The 14395-nt window shown below is 31.6% G+C and overlaps 6 protein-coding genes and 1 non-coding gene across 7 annotated transcripts; 5 read left to right on the forward strand and 2 right to left on the reverse strand. All coding sequences in view use genetic code 12, as the record gives it.

The window, feature by feature from the left end:
- The first annotated feature begins 41 nt into the window (after window positions 1-41).
- CTRG_06382 lies at window positions 42-144 on the forward strand. Its single transcript has one exon. It is a non-coding gene; the product is annotated as a tRNA-Ser (tRNA).
- Window positions 145-263: 119 nt separating this feature from the next.
- On the forward strand, window positions 264-716 carry BUD31 (U2 snRNP complex subunit; the record flags this gene model as incomplete). The annotated part of the gene is made up of 1 exon (XM_002549029.1): window positions 264-716. One exon carries the CDS (start codon window positions 264-266, stop codon window positions 714-716), a length of 453 nt encoding a protein of 150 aa, XP_002549075.1.
- A 327-nt stretch (window positions 717-1043) lies between these two features.
- HCM1 (Hcm1p) lies at window positions 1044-2813 on the reverse strand (the record flags this gene model as incomplete). Its single annotated transcript, XM_002549030.1, has 1 exon — window positions 1044-2813. One exon carries the CDS (start codon window positions 2811-2813, stop codon window positions 1044-1046), a length of 1770 nt encoding a protein of 589 aa, XP_002549076.1.
- Window positions 2814-5491: 2678 nt separating this feature from the next.
- TFA1 (transcription factor TFIIE subunit) lies at window positions 5492-6637 on the forward strand (the record flags this gene model as incomplete). The annotated part of the gene is made up of 1 exon (XM_002549031.1): window positions 5492-6637. The coding sequence occupies one exon, from the start codon at window positions 5492-5494 to the stop codon at window positions 6635-6637; it is 1146 nt and encodes a 381-aa protein (XP_002549077.1).
- A 568-nt stretch (window positions 6638-7205) lies between these two features.
- CTRG_03375 (uncharacterized protein) lies at window positions 7206-7841 on the forward strand (the record flags this gene model as incomplete). The annotated part of the gene is made up of 1 exon (XM_002549032.1): window positions 7206-7841. One exon carries the CDS (start codon window positions 7206-7208, stop codon window positions 7839-7841), a length of 636 nt encoding a protein of 211 aa, XP_002549078.1.
- Window positions 7842-8861: 1020 nt separating this feature from the next.
- Window positions 8862-9965, forward strand: CTRG_03376 (uncharacterized protein; the record flags this gene model as incomplete). The annotated part of the gene is made up of 1 exon (XM_002549033.1): window positions 8862-9965. One exon carries the CDS (start codon window positions 8862-8864, stop codon window positions 9963-9965), a length of 1104 nt encoding a protein of 367 aa, XP_002549079.1.
- Window positions 9966-10056: 91 nt separating this feature from the next.
- On the reverse strand, window positions 10057-14250 carry SKI3 (SKI complex subunit tetratricopeptide repeat protein; the record flags this gene model as incomplete). The annotated part of the gene is made up of 1 exon (XM_002549034.1): window positions 10057-14250. The coding sequence occupies one exon, from the start codon at window positions 14248-14250 to the stop codon at window positions 10057-10059; it is 4194 nt and encodes a 1397-aa protein (XP_002549080.1).
- Between the last annotated feature and the right edge of the window lie 145 nt (window positions 14251-14395).

The following is a 14395-nucleotide window of genomic DNA, read 5'->3' on the forward strand; positions in this document are numbered from 1 at the left end:
GTTGGTTCTCTCGTCTTTGAAGCTAGGGCGAGAGGTCGAGTGACAGTGTGCCCGAGCGGTTAAGGGGTCTGACTCGAATTCTTTAACCAAGTTCGTGTTATCAGTTGGGCTTTGCCCGCGCAGGTTCGAATCCTGCTGCTGTCGTCAAATTTTTTTTTCCCATGTTTTGCCTTACATCTCATCTATCAATAAGATATATATTTTTTTGGTTGATAATCGATTTTTCTTTTCTATGAATATCAAAATCAATTGACAATAATAAGATGCCAAAGATCAAAAAACCAAAGAAGAATGGTCCACCACCTGAAGGTTACTCCAAAATTGAACCAACATTAACTAAATATAGAGATAAATTGAAAACAGCACAACTGAAACCTGATCCTACAAAATCAAAACAATCTTCATTATGGATAATATATGAATTAAATTATAAAATTTCAAGATATGTATATGATATGTATAAAAACAAGCGAATATCTAAAGATTTATATGATTGGTTATTATTACAAAATTACGTTAATTCCGATTTGATTGCTAAATGGAAGAAATCAGGATATGAAAAATTATGTTGTATTAATTGTATATCAACAAATACAAATGGTGGAGGAACTTGTATTTGTAGAGTTCCAAAAGCTAAATTAATTGAAAAGGACCCCGAGAAAGTAAATACTGAATGTATAACTTGTGGTTGTAGAGGGTGCTCATCTAGTGATTGAATTAATTGAAGTATATATTTGAAAGTTGCAACTAATAAAATATAAAAGAAAATTTTTAAACAAATGGAATATTAATAATACATATAAAACTCTAATTACTTGATAAATAGAAATACAATATAAGAAAATAAAAAAAAAAACAAAAACAAAAACCTAAACTTATAACCCCTTAACTTTCCCAATTATGATGAACATTGTGCAACAAAAGTAACCAATTTGACTAATCAATAATTAAAATAATATTAATAAAACGAAAGAAAAAGAAAAAAAAATTAAAACCAACAATAACATTAAAACAAAATCATCCAAAATAACATTCATACCAACCTAGTTCTTTGATTCACCACGTTTCTCAACATTCTTCAAATCTTCAAGTAAATTCTTACAACTAGTATTGTTTTCACTTTTCTTGTCAACAAATTGTTCCCTAGAACTACCTAATATTGGTGAAGATTGAATATGAGGATGTTCAAAATTTCTTAAAATCATATCATCATCATCATAAGAAGAAAAACTGGCAGTAACTGTGGACAATTTAGATTGAGAAGGTTGTCCAAGGTAGTTGAGTGAATTGTTAACCAATGGACTGTAATAAAAGTCATCCAAGTACGAAGGAGAATTCCATAACTTCTTGATTATAGAATTAGTTTGTGGAGTACGAATGTTTCGTATTGGTGTTTTTATGACAGATGATTTAGGTGTTCGGGATTTTGCAACAAGATGCAGCTGCTGTGATTGGAAGTGTCGAGATATGTTGTTTGCCGGAGTCATTGGTTCTAAAAGAGGACCGGTTTCAACAGGTCTCGCAGGAGATAATTCAAAATTTGAAATACAACTGAATGAAGAAGTATATGTGAGATTTTTACCAGCCAACATTGGTTTATTTGGTGATTCAATAACAAATCTAGGTGGTGATCCTGCCTTAGGAGTGGTTGTAAGAAGGTTAATGACTTCTCTATCATTGTTATTACTCGTGTTAATGTAGTCAGAAATGGAGGATTGCCATGGATCACCTAATTTATTGATCTCCAGCTTGAATTTTTTCATTGGTGGATCAATAATTGTAATATCTTCATCTCCATCATAATCATAATCATTTGATTTGTGGCTATTACTATCGTCGATTTTTCTTTTCAAAGTTGGATAATTAGGCGATGATGGGATGTTCGTGGATGTATGTTTCTTGGATGATTTTTTCTTAGGTTGACTTTCGGTTTCTTGTGATTCAATTTTCGCAACAGCGTCGTTGATATCAGTTGTTTCAGAACCAGTCTTGTTGGTAGCGGCAGCAGCATTCAATTTCGCTGCTTGTGTAATTTGGTCAATTACTTCTTGATAAGAACCCTTCTTGACACTTCTGCTTTTCAAAAATTGTTCTTCTGACCCTTGTTTAATACACCAGAAATGGCCTTTCCCATCTTTGGATTTCTCACCTTTGATAAATGCTTTATTCAATGACAAGTTGTGTCTAATGGAATTTTGCCAACCCACATCACCTTTCTTGTAATATTTAAAAGTATCTGATATCCATTGGTATATATGAGACAATGTCAATTTCCTTTCTGGATGTGACAATATGGAAATCCCAATTAAAGTAGCATATGAATATGGTGGTTTCTCTTCGGAAGAAGGGTCGAAAGCTACTCCCGATGATGAAGATGATGAGGATGAAGATGAAAAAGAAGAGGATGCACTTGATGGTTTGGTAGACTCTTTAGACTTTGAATTTTTCAGTGTTTTCTTAATTGGGGAACTTTGAGTTGGTTTTGTTATAGATAAATCTTCCTTGTTGGAATTTTCAATCTTTTGGGTTGGTGAAGAAAATGCAGGAGACAAGTAAGTTGATTTCACCATGACATCTGAACTAGATTCCATAAGTGAGACATTATCAAAATCGACATATTTTACTGGGGTTGCAAATGATGTTTCTGATTTCTTGACAGTAGACATGCTTTCAGGTGGAGTATTCTGAGTAATTGGAAACGCAGAACCAAGTTGGTTTTTTGATTTTGAAGGAGTGAGTTCTAGCAAATTTCCATAATTGGATGAATCTTTTAATGGGTATCTCGATTGTATGTTATCTGAGGTATGTGACATTAATATATATCCTTTGTTTAAATATGGGTATAGATCTGATTGATAAATGATGAACTGGTAAATCTATAAAAAAAGAAAAAAAAGAATCCACAGACGTGTTACTCTCTTAGTTCAATCAAAGAATTTTTTTTAAAAAAAAAGAATGGGATGTGATAGAAATTAAAATGACAATAATTGAAGGTGATCTCTTTTTCTACTTTATGAATGTGAATTATTGAAATGGTGTATTTTTAGAAGATAATGTGTGTAATCATCAATATTTGATTCTATTTTTTTTTTTGTTAACCGTAAAAAGGTATTTAATATATATTTATAAAGTAACGAGGAAGTGGGTTAGTAGGCAAAAAGAAAAGAAGAAAATGATTACCTGAAACACACAAACACAAAAAAAAGTGTGACGCGTAACTTTTTTTAGTCGCGTACTGCATATAGCGAAAGGGGAGACACGGTTTTTCATTTTTTTTTAACCAAAAAGAAAATTTATTTTTATTTTTATTGATAAATTTTTTTTCGTGTTTTTTTTTTTTTTTTGATTTTAGCAATTTACATTTGACAAGAACGTGAAATACCATAAAACACGTTATTGTAACCACACCACTTAATTTTGCTTAAGATGATAATCAACATTTCAAAAAACGAAGATGGTGATGAGTTAATGAAATTCATAAATTTTATTTTTATTTCTACAAAAAAAAAAACCCCTTGACAAAAAATTTTTTAGTATTTTATAAAATTTAAGTTTCATTTCGTTTCATTTCATTGTCGAAATGGGATTAAATTCATGCACATTTATTGGATATTATTTCTATCACGTCTTATCGTAATATATCCTCATCATCAAATCGTACACTTTAAGGAGATTATGAACTATGTGATGCTTGTTTTATTAAGTAGTACATTTTGGTTTTTTTTTTTTTTTTTGAAAATTACATTGTGTTACAAAACAGCTGAAAATGTTCTATAATTTCAAAAGAACCAATTTATTTTCTTCCATTGCAGCATATATATATACTAATAATTAATTGGAATTATTCGCAAAATGAAATGAATGTTATTAATGTGGGAGTATTTGTATTTTGTGAAATCGATTGAAGTATGTACGTGTTCTCCATTATATTCTATTCTCTTATCATACCATTTGTAGAATAGTATTTGGCTAGTACTCTTAGTACAGAAATACGACACGGCGATAAGAGATACACCATTGAAATGCGATATAAGTCATATACACCAGGTGTTTCCTAAATTCAATTTAGTGGAAATATAGTAGAGCAATTATCCTTAGTAGTAGATTTAGTGTATGATATTACTTCACATCATTACATGCAGTGATATTTCAGACCTAACACACTGTCGGAAACCTGATATCTTCTGTTCTATGACCTCTGTCACAATTGTTCCCCACTGAGATATGGGGCCTAGCACACATAGGTCAATCCCAGATCATATCTGAGGGAGGCAAGTAGGGGACTATAGAGTAATAATATCTTAAATCTTTCTAATCAATATTGCATATGCATAGGTTCTTTCTTGCTCATTAATTCTGTTGGAGACTTTCTCAGTATTAAGTATTATATTTCTGTAGGATTGTTTGTAAGTATAAGAGTAGGGAAATTGCTTGCAAGATACAATAAAATAATTTTTAGTATCTATCTATTATCACACATTCCTTCTCCCGAATTTGGTGTTTCTTCTGTGTTTTATATTCATATTGGTACTTTCTGGTACGTTTCATGCATTTGTTCTGAATTTTATTGTTATACCCATTGTTTATTCACAATATCTTACTCTATAAAATCTCATGAATATATAACTGAAAAAGAATAGAAAGTATGCGAAAATTTAAATAATTTTTTAAACAAATTTCAACAAATAATCAACTTTATATCCGTTTCAAATTTTTCTTTTCCAATATCCAATTCATCTTACAAATCATGATAACCATTCTGCAATACTTACCTGCAATCAACGTTGGAAGTTTTTGGCCTTTCAAAACAAATTCATAGGAGAATCGTGACATCGAAAGGATTTGTTGCAAAAGTACCAATGATTACAAGACATTTGATGGAGGGTCAATTGATTACAACACGACTGCTGAAAAGTCAATTGAACCACAATTAAGATCCATCCACCACTCTTTACATTCTCAATTAGTGAATAATTATAATGTAATAAGAGTTTTTCTAATACTCATATTTCTTATTATGTTTATATTGAATGAATCAATCGAAAATTATTTCATTAGAAATATCAGAAATGTAATTAGGGATTTATGGGCTAGTTTTAATTTACTTGCTTCGTTATATTTGTTATTGACCGAGGTGTTATACCTTATGTAAATAGTTTATTGTTCCATTAATGTCACATATTTATATATATCCTATTCTGTTGCTATTTCATACTGAAAGAAAATGTCAATTTATAAAATATTTTCTTCTTGAGAATGGTATTTCCATGGACAGGTGTAATACGTCTGTTTAGTCTTATCAATTTAGCTGTGTTGGATTTTGACTTTCACGTGACCAATTTGCTTTTTTACTTGCAACAGTTCAGACAACGAAAAAAAAAAAAAAAAATTAATAGAGAAAGAGAGAGAAAAAAAAAGTCAGAAAGGCAATGGAAAACTCAATTTAATGAATTACATTGTTCATCTATCCTAGTCATCTTTCTTCTTCTTCATGGACGATTCAGTCAGATCACTTATTAGATTTGTTAGTAGAGGATTCTATACCACACCATTTGTGTTAATTCTTGATGCAGTCCTTCGTCATTCAGTTCTTTCCGAAGATGATTTGATTCATTTATTGGGGATAAAGAGAAAAGAATTACGTTCTTTATGTAACAAGTTAGTTGAAGATAGATTATTGACCAGTCATGTACAAAGAGAAGATAACGGTCAACAGAAATATGTTACTCGTACATATTTTTTCATTCACACCACTGAAGCTATTGATTCGATTAAATGGAAAGTGCATTCGATTGTCAATCAATTAAAACAAGAAATGTCTAGTTTTGGTAATCCACAAGGTTATGTTTGTCCTAGATGTGGTAATAAAGTTAGTCAGTTGGATGCTATTTCCATGTTGAGTGAAGATAAAACTGAATTCATTTGTGATGTCTGCCAAGGAGTATTAGTTGAAGATGATTCTTCTCAACAAGCAACATTGAAACAAGAAAGATTGGAAAAATTGATGAAACAAGTTGATCCAATCATTAAATTCTTGAAGATTATAGATGAAACTCACATTCAAGATAATGATTTCGAAACAGCATTACTACAAGCCATTCCTGCACAATCGGCCACTACTGCTTCATACACAGTATCCAACCGTGCCAACTATAAATCTAGTGCTCCTCAATCTATGAATGCTACTACCTTAGTTTCTATCACGGCAAATGATGAAAACTACGAACGTGAATTACAAGAGAAATTGGCCAGACAAAAGATGTTGGAAACCAATGCTTTACCTTCATGGTATTCTAATTCAACTATCGGAATGCAAAATTCGGTTAATGATTCGAGTGAGACAAAATCAGGTACGGAAGATGGTGGAGAAGATGCGGGTGACGGAGCAAGTGGTGAGATTAAAAAGGAAGAAGGAGAAGATTCCTCTAGCAAAGAACCTGAAACACCGGTTGTTAATACCACCACCACCACTAATAATAATAGTATCAATAATACTGCTGAGTTGAGGGAGAAAGAAGTACAAGATCGGGAAGCTCAAAATGCATTGGCAGCTTATTATGCTCAATTGGCGCAAGATGAAGCTGAAGAGGAGGACGACGATGACGATGACGATGAAGAATTTGATGATATACTTTAAATAGATTGAAACTAAAAAAGAATAAACAGAAAGTATATACTGCTTGTAGTAATCGGATAGAGAGAGAGAGAGAGAGAGAGAGAGAGAATTTGTTTTAGATTAGATTATAACCGAGCTTACATATATTCTATACTATGGGTTATGCATTTTGTTTATCCCGGGTATGATATGCAGCAATTATTTTGGGTATTCTTAAATGGCACGATTTTCTACCCCTAAAAGTTCCGAGTACATTGAGGAATTTTTTTTCTGTTGTCGTTGTTGATTACGGAATTAATTGGAGAGGACAAAAGAAAATTAGAAACGGGCGAGAGAGGGAGAGAGGGAGGGAGGAAGAGTAAGCAGGCGAAAAATACATTTAAAGACATACAATTTCAGACAGTCTCTCAACCAAGAAAGACAGAGAGAGACAGAGAAACAGAGAGACAGAGAGAAATTAATTAAATAGTCGTCACCATTTTTTTTTGCTCTTTTGTTTTTCTTACCAGACTTGATTTCTTTATAAATTTGTACACCTTTTTTTCTTTAATTACCCCTGATTTTCTCCAGACCAAGAACTCATTAAACAATGGCAAGTAAGACAGATAACATACCAATAGCAGAACCATTATCATCATTGCATATATCTGACGACAAAGAGAACAAACAAATACTCAATTCCGCAAATGGTGGAGGTGGTGAAGCAACAGAAAAAGTAAAGAATCAATCAGAAAAAATGGTTGTTACACAAGAAGACGATTGCAGTTATGATGACAATGAAATTGAAAGTTTTGTTGATGATGATGATGATGACGAGGAAGATAACCAGGATGAACATCAAAGACATCAACTAGAAGTTAGATACAATGAATTGTCAACAATAAAAAAATGTCTATTAGCATTGAAGAATGTTGATGGATATAGAGAATTGTTCCCATTCCAATACAAGTTGAACCAATTTGTAGCTGAAGATAAAATCCAATCCAATCCAAAAACTAAAGTATTACTTAATGAATGTGTTGACATAATGCATGAAATTGTAAAGACACTAGAAGAAAAAGGTGTCAAGAATACTGATCAAATCGATGGAGGCGGGTTTACTAATGTCGATGATGAGGTTGAAATCAAAAGAAATAGATATCATGAATTTCAAGAAGCTGATTATGATTTAGATAGTGAAGCTTATGGCTCTGAATCTGAACCAGAAGGTAATGATTATTATTAAATGAAGAGTCAAATGGAAAATAGGATGTGTGGGAAGTTTGGAAAAAAAATAATTATAAAATTGGCTTTATTGTATATAACACCAGCCGCCGCCGTCGCCGCTATCACCATTACTACCGATACTGCTATTTCTCCCACACACACACACACAAAATGTCTTTATTTGTCTTCTTTTACAACATCTTATATATATATGTATATACATACCTAAAGAGCTATATATATATCTAAATATAAAACAAACAGGATTTTGATACAGTTTTTTATTTAAAGTTTATCATCATTGGTTGCGATTTTTTTTTGGTAGTACAAGTCCAGACACTTTATGTTAACCATGTGCCATTAGATTAAGGTTATGTTAAAAGGGGGGAGGCCAAGTGGGGGAGACATACTACTGCTAATATTTAAATATTACGTAAGATTATTGAATACATACTTTGTTTCAATCACAACATGTGTGATTCCTGTTGTCTCTCTTCTTTATTCACCCCCATATTGATAAGGCAAACTTGTAGAGAAGAAGGCAGTCGTGTACTTGTACCAGTTAATTAGTTATGGCAGTTTCTTTTTTTATTTTTTCTGTTCCATAGTGTAGACGATACCAAAGAGAAGAAACAAAAAAAAAGAAATTAGTTAGGAGCAAGCCTACAAAGAAAGAAAGAAAGAGGAGTTGGTGGTGGATTTTGAATTTTTTTTCTTTCATTCATTATTTCTACCTGTTCTTCTTCTTCTTCATCATCATTTCAGATTAACAGGATTTTTAATTTCAAATAGAAAGATTGCTTTGAATCATCTTTAAGCGAATCAAGAGTTATTTTGTATATTTCAACAGTAGTTAGAATATTCATTTGAGTTTTATTACTACTATTTTTTGTTTCATTTCATTAAAGTGAGAGAATTTTTATTTTTTTTTTTATTTTAGTTTAGTTTTCAACTGCTTTTTTTTTCAGTTTTTTTTTTTTTTAGTTTGCATTCACATTCACATTCTTATACACATAGCTTTATCAATAATACCAGAAATATGATGTCAGCCGGATTTCAATGGGGTGGAGTACCCAATAAAGGATTAACTCAAGAACACTCAACAGATAAATCTACTACAGATTCTCATATTCCTCGTTATGGTTCGTCATCGTCATCATCATCTTCATCATCATCATCATCGTCGTCGTCGTATGCATTAACATCATCCTCTGCATCATCGTCGACAACGCCACATCAAACAATATCACATTCACCTCTTGCCACCACATTGAAAAAGAGAAAACGAGAAGATACTTCTGATGTAAACTTACCTATCAATAATGGAATATCATCAAAAAGATTTGTTCATCCTACAGCTTCAAGTAAATATAAGAGATCAAAAACTCCAAAAATTATTGGACAACCATTGCCACTACATCGATTAATCGAATCCCTAGATAAATCAAACCTACAAAAATTAGTACAAGATTTAATCATCATTCACCCAGAATTACAATCCACCATGTCAAAAATTGCCCCTAAACCAACTATACAAGATTCTTTAGATCTTTTACACGAAAAGTTTAATATGATTATATCTCATTTACCGTATAAATGTGATGTTGAAAGTGATTATTCATATTTAAGAATTAAACCTCATTTACAAGAATTTTTATCATGTGTTTCTGATTTCATTTTGAATTATTTGCCTCCTTTAGAAAGTAATATGATTCATTCTTTACAATTCTTGGAAGAAGTTACAAAAATGATTATTCATAATTTGCCAAATTTTACCAACCAAGAATTTCAATACACAAAATCCACAGCATTGGATCAACTTGCCAATTGTTGGTTAATTGTATTGAGTCAATCTGATAATAATGGTGAAAAAGAAGATGTTGCTGCTGATATTGGTGTTGTTGTTAAAGTTATTCAAGAATTGGAACTTTTAGAAAAATTACAGAAACATAATGAAGTTTCTTTGAATAAATTTCAAAAAGTTATTGATTATTGTAATGATAAATTAGAACAACATGAATTAATAATCAATAATGGTAATGCTGCTTCAGTTAATAATAATGGTGCTGTTCCGGCATCCTTGAGTGATTTAATTTCGGTTGATTATTCAAAGTATTCACTTACAAATACATCATCTATATAAAAAAATTTAAAAATTCTTAATACATGACTACTTTGGCGTAATTAATTTATATATATATATATATATATATATATATATATATATAGGTAAACTAAAAACACATTTCTAATGCCTCCAAAGCTTGTAAATTACCTGGATTCAACAATAAACTACGTTGGATATCTCTAAGTTGACCATTCTTTAACAAGGCATCTGAATATTGTAAACCATTAACTTTAACATCATGTAATGAAATAACTTGTTTAGCCATAGTATTATTAACATTTTTCCAAATATTAAAATCAAATGGGAACAAATAAGCATATCTTAACCAAACTTGATCACTTTCATCACCTAATCTTTTATTGATTTCATTTAACAATCGAGGTACTTCTCTATGAGTATCATTTGAAATTTCATTTAATCCTAATGATGCCAATTCATCTTTAATGGCAGGTAAATAATCATCTAATTCATCAACTAATGAAATAGCACCTAATGTTAAAACAACCAATAATGATGATCCATATTCTTCAATATGTGCAAATAATTGATCAATTGCTGCTTGTTTAGTTTCTTCTGTCCCTTCAGCATACAATACTTGAGAAATTAAACTAACAATTCTTGATGATTGACTATATTCTCCTAAAACAATTTTCAATTCACCTAATGCACTACTGAAATCATCCAAAAAGAAATATGCAAGTCCCATAGTGATTTTACAAGATAATAAAATTTCTGGTGTTTCATGTAATTGTAATGCCATTTGTCCATTATCTAAAGATTGTTCATAATCTCCTAAACCAAGATAAATTCTTGCCAACTGTGATTTAACTTGTGCAAATTTTTGTAATACTAATTCACTTTCAGTTTGTTCATATTGTTTTTCATACAATTCACTCAATTTGAGACCTAATTTAATCGCCAGTTCAAAATCTTTACATCTTTCAGCAATTGATAATGCAATGCTTAAACCAGCTTCATCTTCTGGATAATACTTGAGATATTGTTGCATAGCTTGATTACTTATACTAAACTCTTGAGCAGTTTCAATATTACGAGCATCACTATCTTTACTCTTGTTAATAACAGATAACCCATATAAGAATTGTGCTAATGCTAATCTTCCTTTAGATAAGGTAAATGCATGTGTATAATAATTAGATGCTTTTGCATCATCTCCTAAAATATCTGCGGCAACAGCATTTCCCAACCATGATTGTGCATCTTGTGGTGCCACAGATTGGGCTCTCAAGAATGTTTCTTGGGACAATTCAGTATCACCATAACGTAAGAATAAAGATGCCAAATTGACCCAAATCTCGGCATCTTTGACTTCCAAAGTGGTAGCTTTGATATAACAATGTTGTGCAATTTGTGGATTACTTGAGAAATAAGCATTACCCAAAGCAATCCAATAGTTGGCATTATTCAGTTCAAGTTGAACAGATTTCTTGAATAATAAAATCGACAAATCTCTGAATGATTCAGTATGTTGAATTTGGAAGGCTTCTAATAACGACAAACCCAAATTGTAGTATGCAGTTGCACGTAATAATTTATTTGCCTTTGATGGTAAGTACTTAACACCAGCAACAGCAGCAAGAATGATAAGTATTAACAACGAGCTAATTTTATCACCTTTTGAATACAAATCTTTGGCATTGCTTAAATTAATACATCCATCAAGGGTGATTTCTCCAATATCAAACTCTTCGTTATCTATTCCTGCTTCTTTGAAAATATCAAAAATGTCATCAACTGGCAATTCATCAATGTGCTCTTGGATTTTAGTAAACACTTTCAATGCTTCACCTAAAGATTTCCAGGCTTTTTGGGATGAAGTATTAACAGCAAGAGATTGTTTAATAAAAGAAATGGCTTTCAAATCAGCGTTAATTGCTCTACCAAAGAAACCAGATTGGACAAAACGATGGGTATTTTCAATATTTGCTTCATAGATAGCACTAATGATACATTCTTCATTTGGTTTAGATTCCAATGCTTCATACAAATATGTCAACCCTTCGTTATACTCCTTCATTTCACATGTGACAACACCCAACATATACTTCACGGTCCACTGATCTTGTTTAATAGTCAATGCATGATTGAAAACTTTAGCTGCTGCATCATATCTACCACAATTATAATAAGCTTCACCAAGACCAACCCAACATTCAAAATCATTGGCATCTAAACGAAGGGCATTTTGAAACCATTCAATGGCTTTGGCATCATCTTGGATATTCAAAGCCCCACAACCTAAAACACGATATGGCCAAGATTTATCCCCCTTGACACCTTCACGCATTAATAATCGTCTTGAACTATCATTGGTGACAACACGTTTGGCCAAGACTTGTGCAACTTCCCATTCATTCTTAGCAGTTGCTTGTTCCACCAAATATCTTGCAGCAACAATTTCATTGATATCCAAATCAAACGCTTTGAAGAAACATTTTTGAGCTCTTTCAACATCACCATAGAAATCCTGGAATAATACCCCAAGAAGAGTATATGATGGTGCATAAACATCAGAATCCTTAAGTGATAAAACCAAGTTACTGTAACATTCCTTGATATTATTCTTGTCAGAATCGTCTTCCATAATGAAACTCTTTGCTAATCTCCAATAAGCAACAGCTCTGGTTTCTTTGCTTTGTAAATCACCACCAGTAACTTTACTCAAAAACTTAGTCAAACCTTCACGACCTTCTTTATGTTCACCAAGTCTGATTAAACACCAATAGTATTCAGATTCAGCCTCCATATTATCAGGATATTCTTGAACAACAGTTTCCAAAATATTCCTAGCTTCCTGTAATTCCCCTCTTTCAGCATAAATTAAACCTTTACCAACTTGAGCCTTAACATTCTTTGGATCAGATTCTAAAATTTTCTCATAAAGTTGAACAGCTCGACTGTAATTCTTTGGAGCTTCGTAATATGTATAGACAATAGCAAGTGAACATAATAAATCTTCCTTAGTATTGATCAAATCGATACCAAATGTTCTTTGAACATCAGCCAATGCTCTGATTCCTTCTCGACTTTTCTCGGAAGCTTCATTATATTGCCTTAAGTAAATATAGTAATTCACTATAATTCTACCAGCTAGGATTGAATTCTTGGCTTTACTATAGCCATCTAATATCAATCCCAAAACTTCATTCTGTGGCAAATAATACTGAGACATATTCTCTTCTTCTTGTTGTTCAACATCTTCAAGGTCTTCTAAAACTTTAGCATCTTCTTCATCTTCAACATCAATCGTGTCAGATTTATCCTTTCCTTTAGTCAATTCATTGGCAGACAACCCCTTAATGATTTTTTCTTTGTTATAAGGTGAAATATCACTCATTACAAAGGCAAACAATATCAAACCTAACCCTTCATTTTGGAAAATTTGCAAATATTGAATGATTTTATTTTCATCAAGATCATTAATAGTCTTTGCATCACACCAATCAAAGTACAAATTCCAACAAAACAAACTCTGAGTATTGACTAAAATCATATCTTCCATTTGTTGTTTGATATCTTTATACATTACTTGTTTATCAGGACAAATTTTCAATTGTTCATATTTGAATTTCAAAAGTTTCTCTTCATATTTTCTTCTTAATCCATCATCATCACAGGAATTAAGAAACAATTCAAACAATTTAATAATGGATCCATCTTCATAATATGACCAAGCAATCGAATCTAATTTGGATTTCTGATCAACAGTCATGGCTCTTCCAAACTTGACTCTTTCTTTAGATATTCTATTTGCAACTGTCTTTTCAGTACTTGTAATTTTGAAGTCTAATAATTTTTTAACTGTAACATCTGTTGGTTCAATAGCAGTTCCCACTAAATCACCCAATTCAGTTCCTGGTAAGATCGATTGCAAATAATATTCATATAATTTATCATTACTTTTATATTTTTGAGTATCCAAATAATTCCTCATATCACGTAACGTTTCTGCTATAGATTGTTCTTGATTTATTTGTACTCTGATTACATTAGTGAGTACATTAAAAAATAATTTATAATCATCTGTAGTCCTAACCACTTGAAAATAACCTTTCCATGCTAACAAATAATCTGGTTCAATTTCAGCAGCTTTTTGAAATGCTGCAATAGCTTTAGGGATATCTCTTAATAATTGATAGGATTTACCTTGAAATACATGAGCAAAATAACAATTTGGATCTTCTTCTAATGCGTCACCAGCATGTTCCAATGCCAATAATGGATCATTGGATTCTAGTGCTGCTTTTGCAGACTTAAGATATTTCTTCACTGATGACATTGACTTCTTAAAAGGTATCCGTATAAGAAAAAGAAGTCTCCTAGTTTGTCTATATATTATCTTTTGTCAAGAACAAGTTAAATTGTTGATAATTTTTTTTTTTCTCTCTTCCTCCACGTCCTTCTTCGTGGTGATGTGTGCGATC

This window comes from Candida tropicalis, assembly GCF_000006335.3.
Source record: "Candida tropicalis MYA-3404 genomic scaffold supercont3.4, whole genome shotgun sequence".
Lineage (NCBI taxonomy): Eukaryota > Fungi > Ascomycota > Pichiomycetes > Serinales > Debaryomycetaceae > Candida > Candida tropicalis.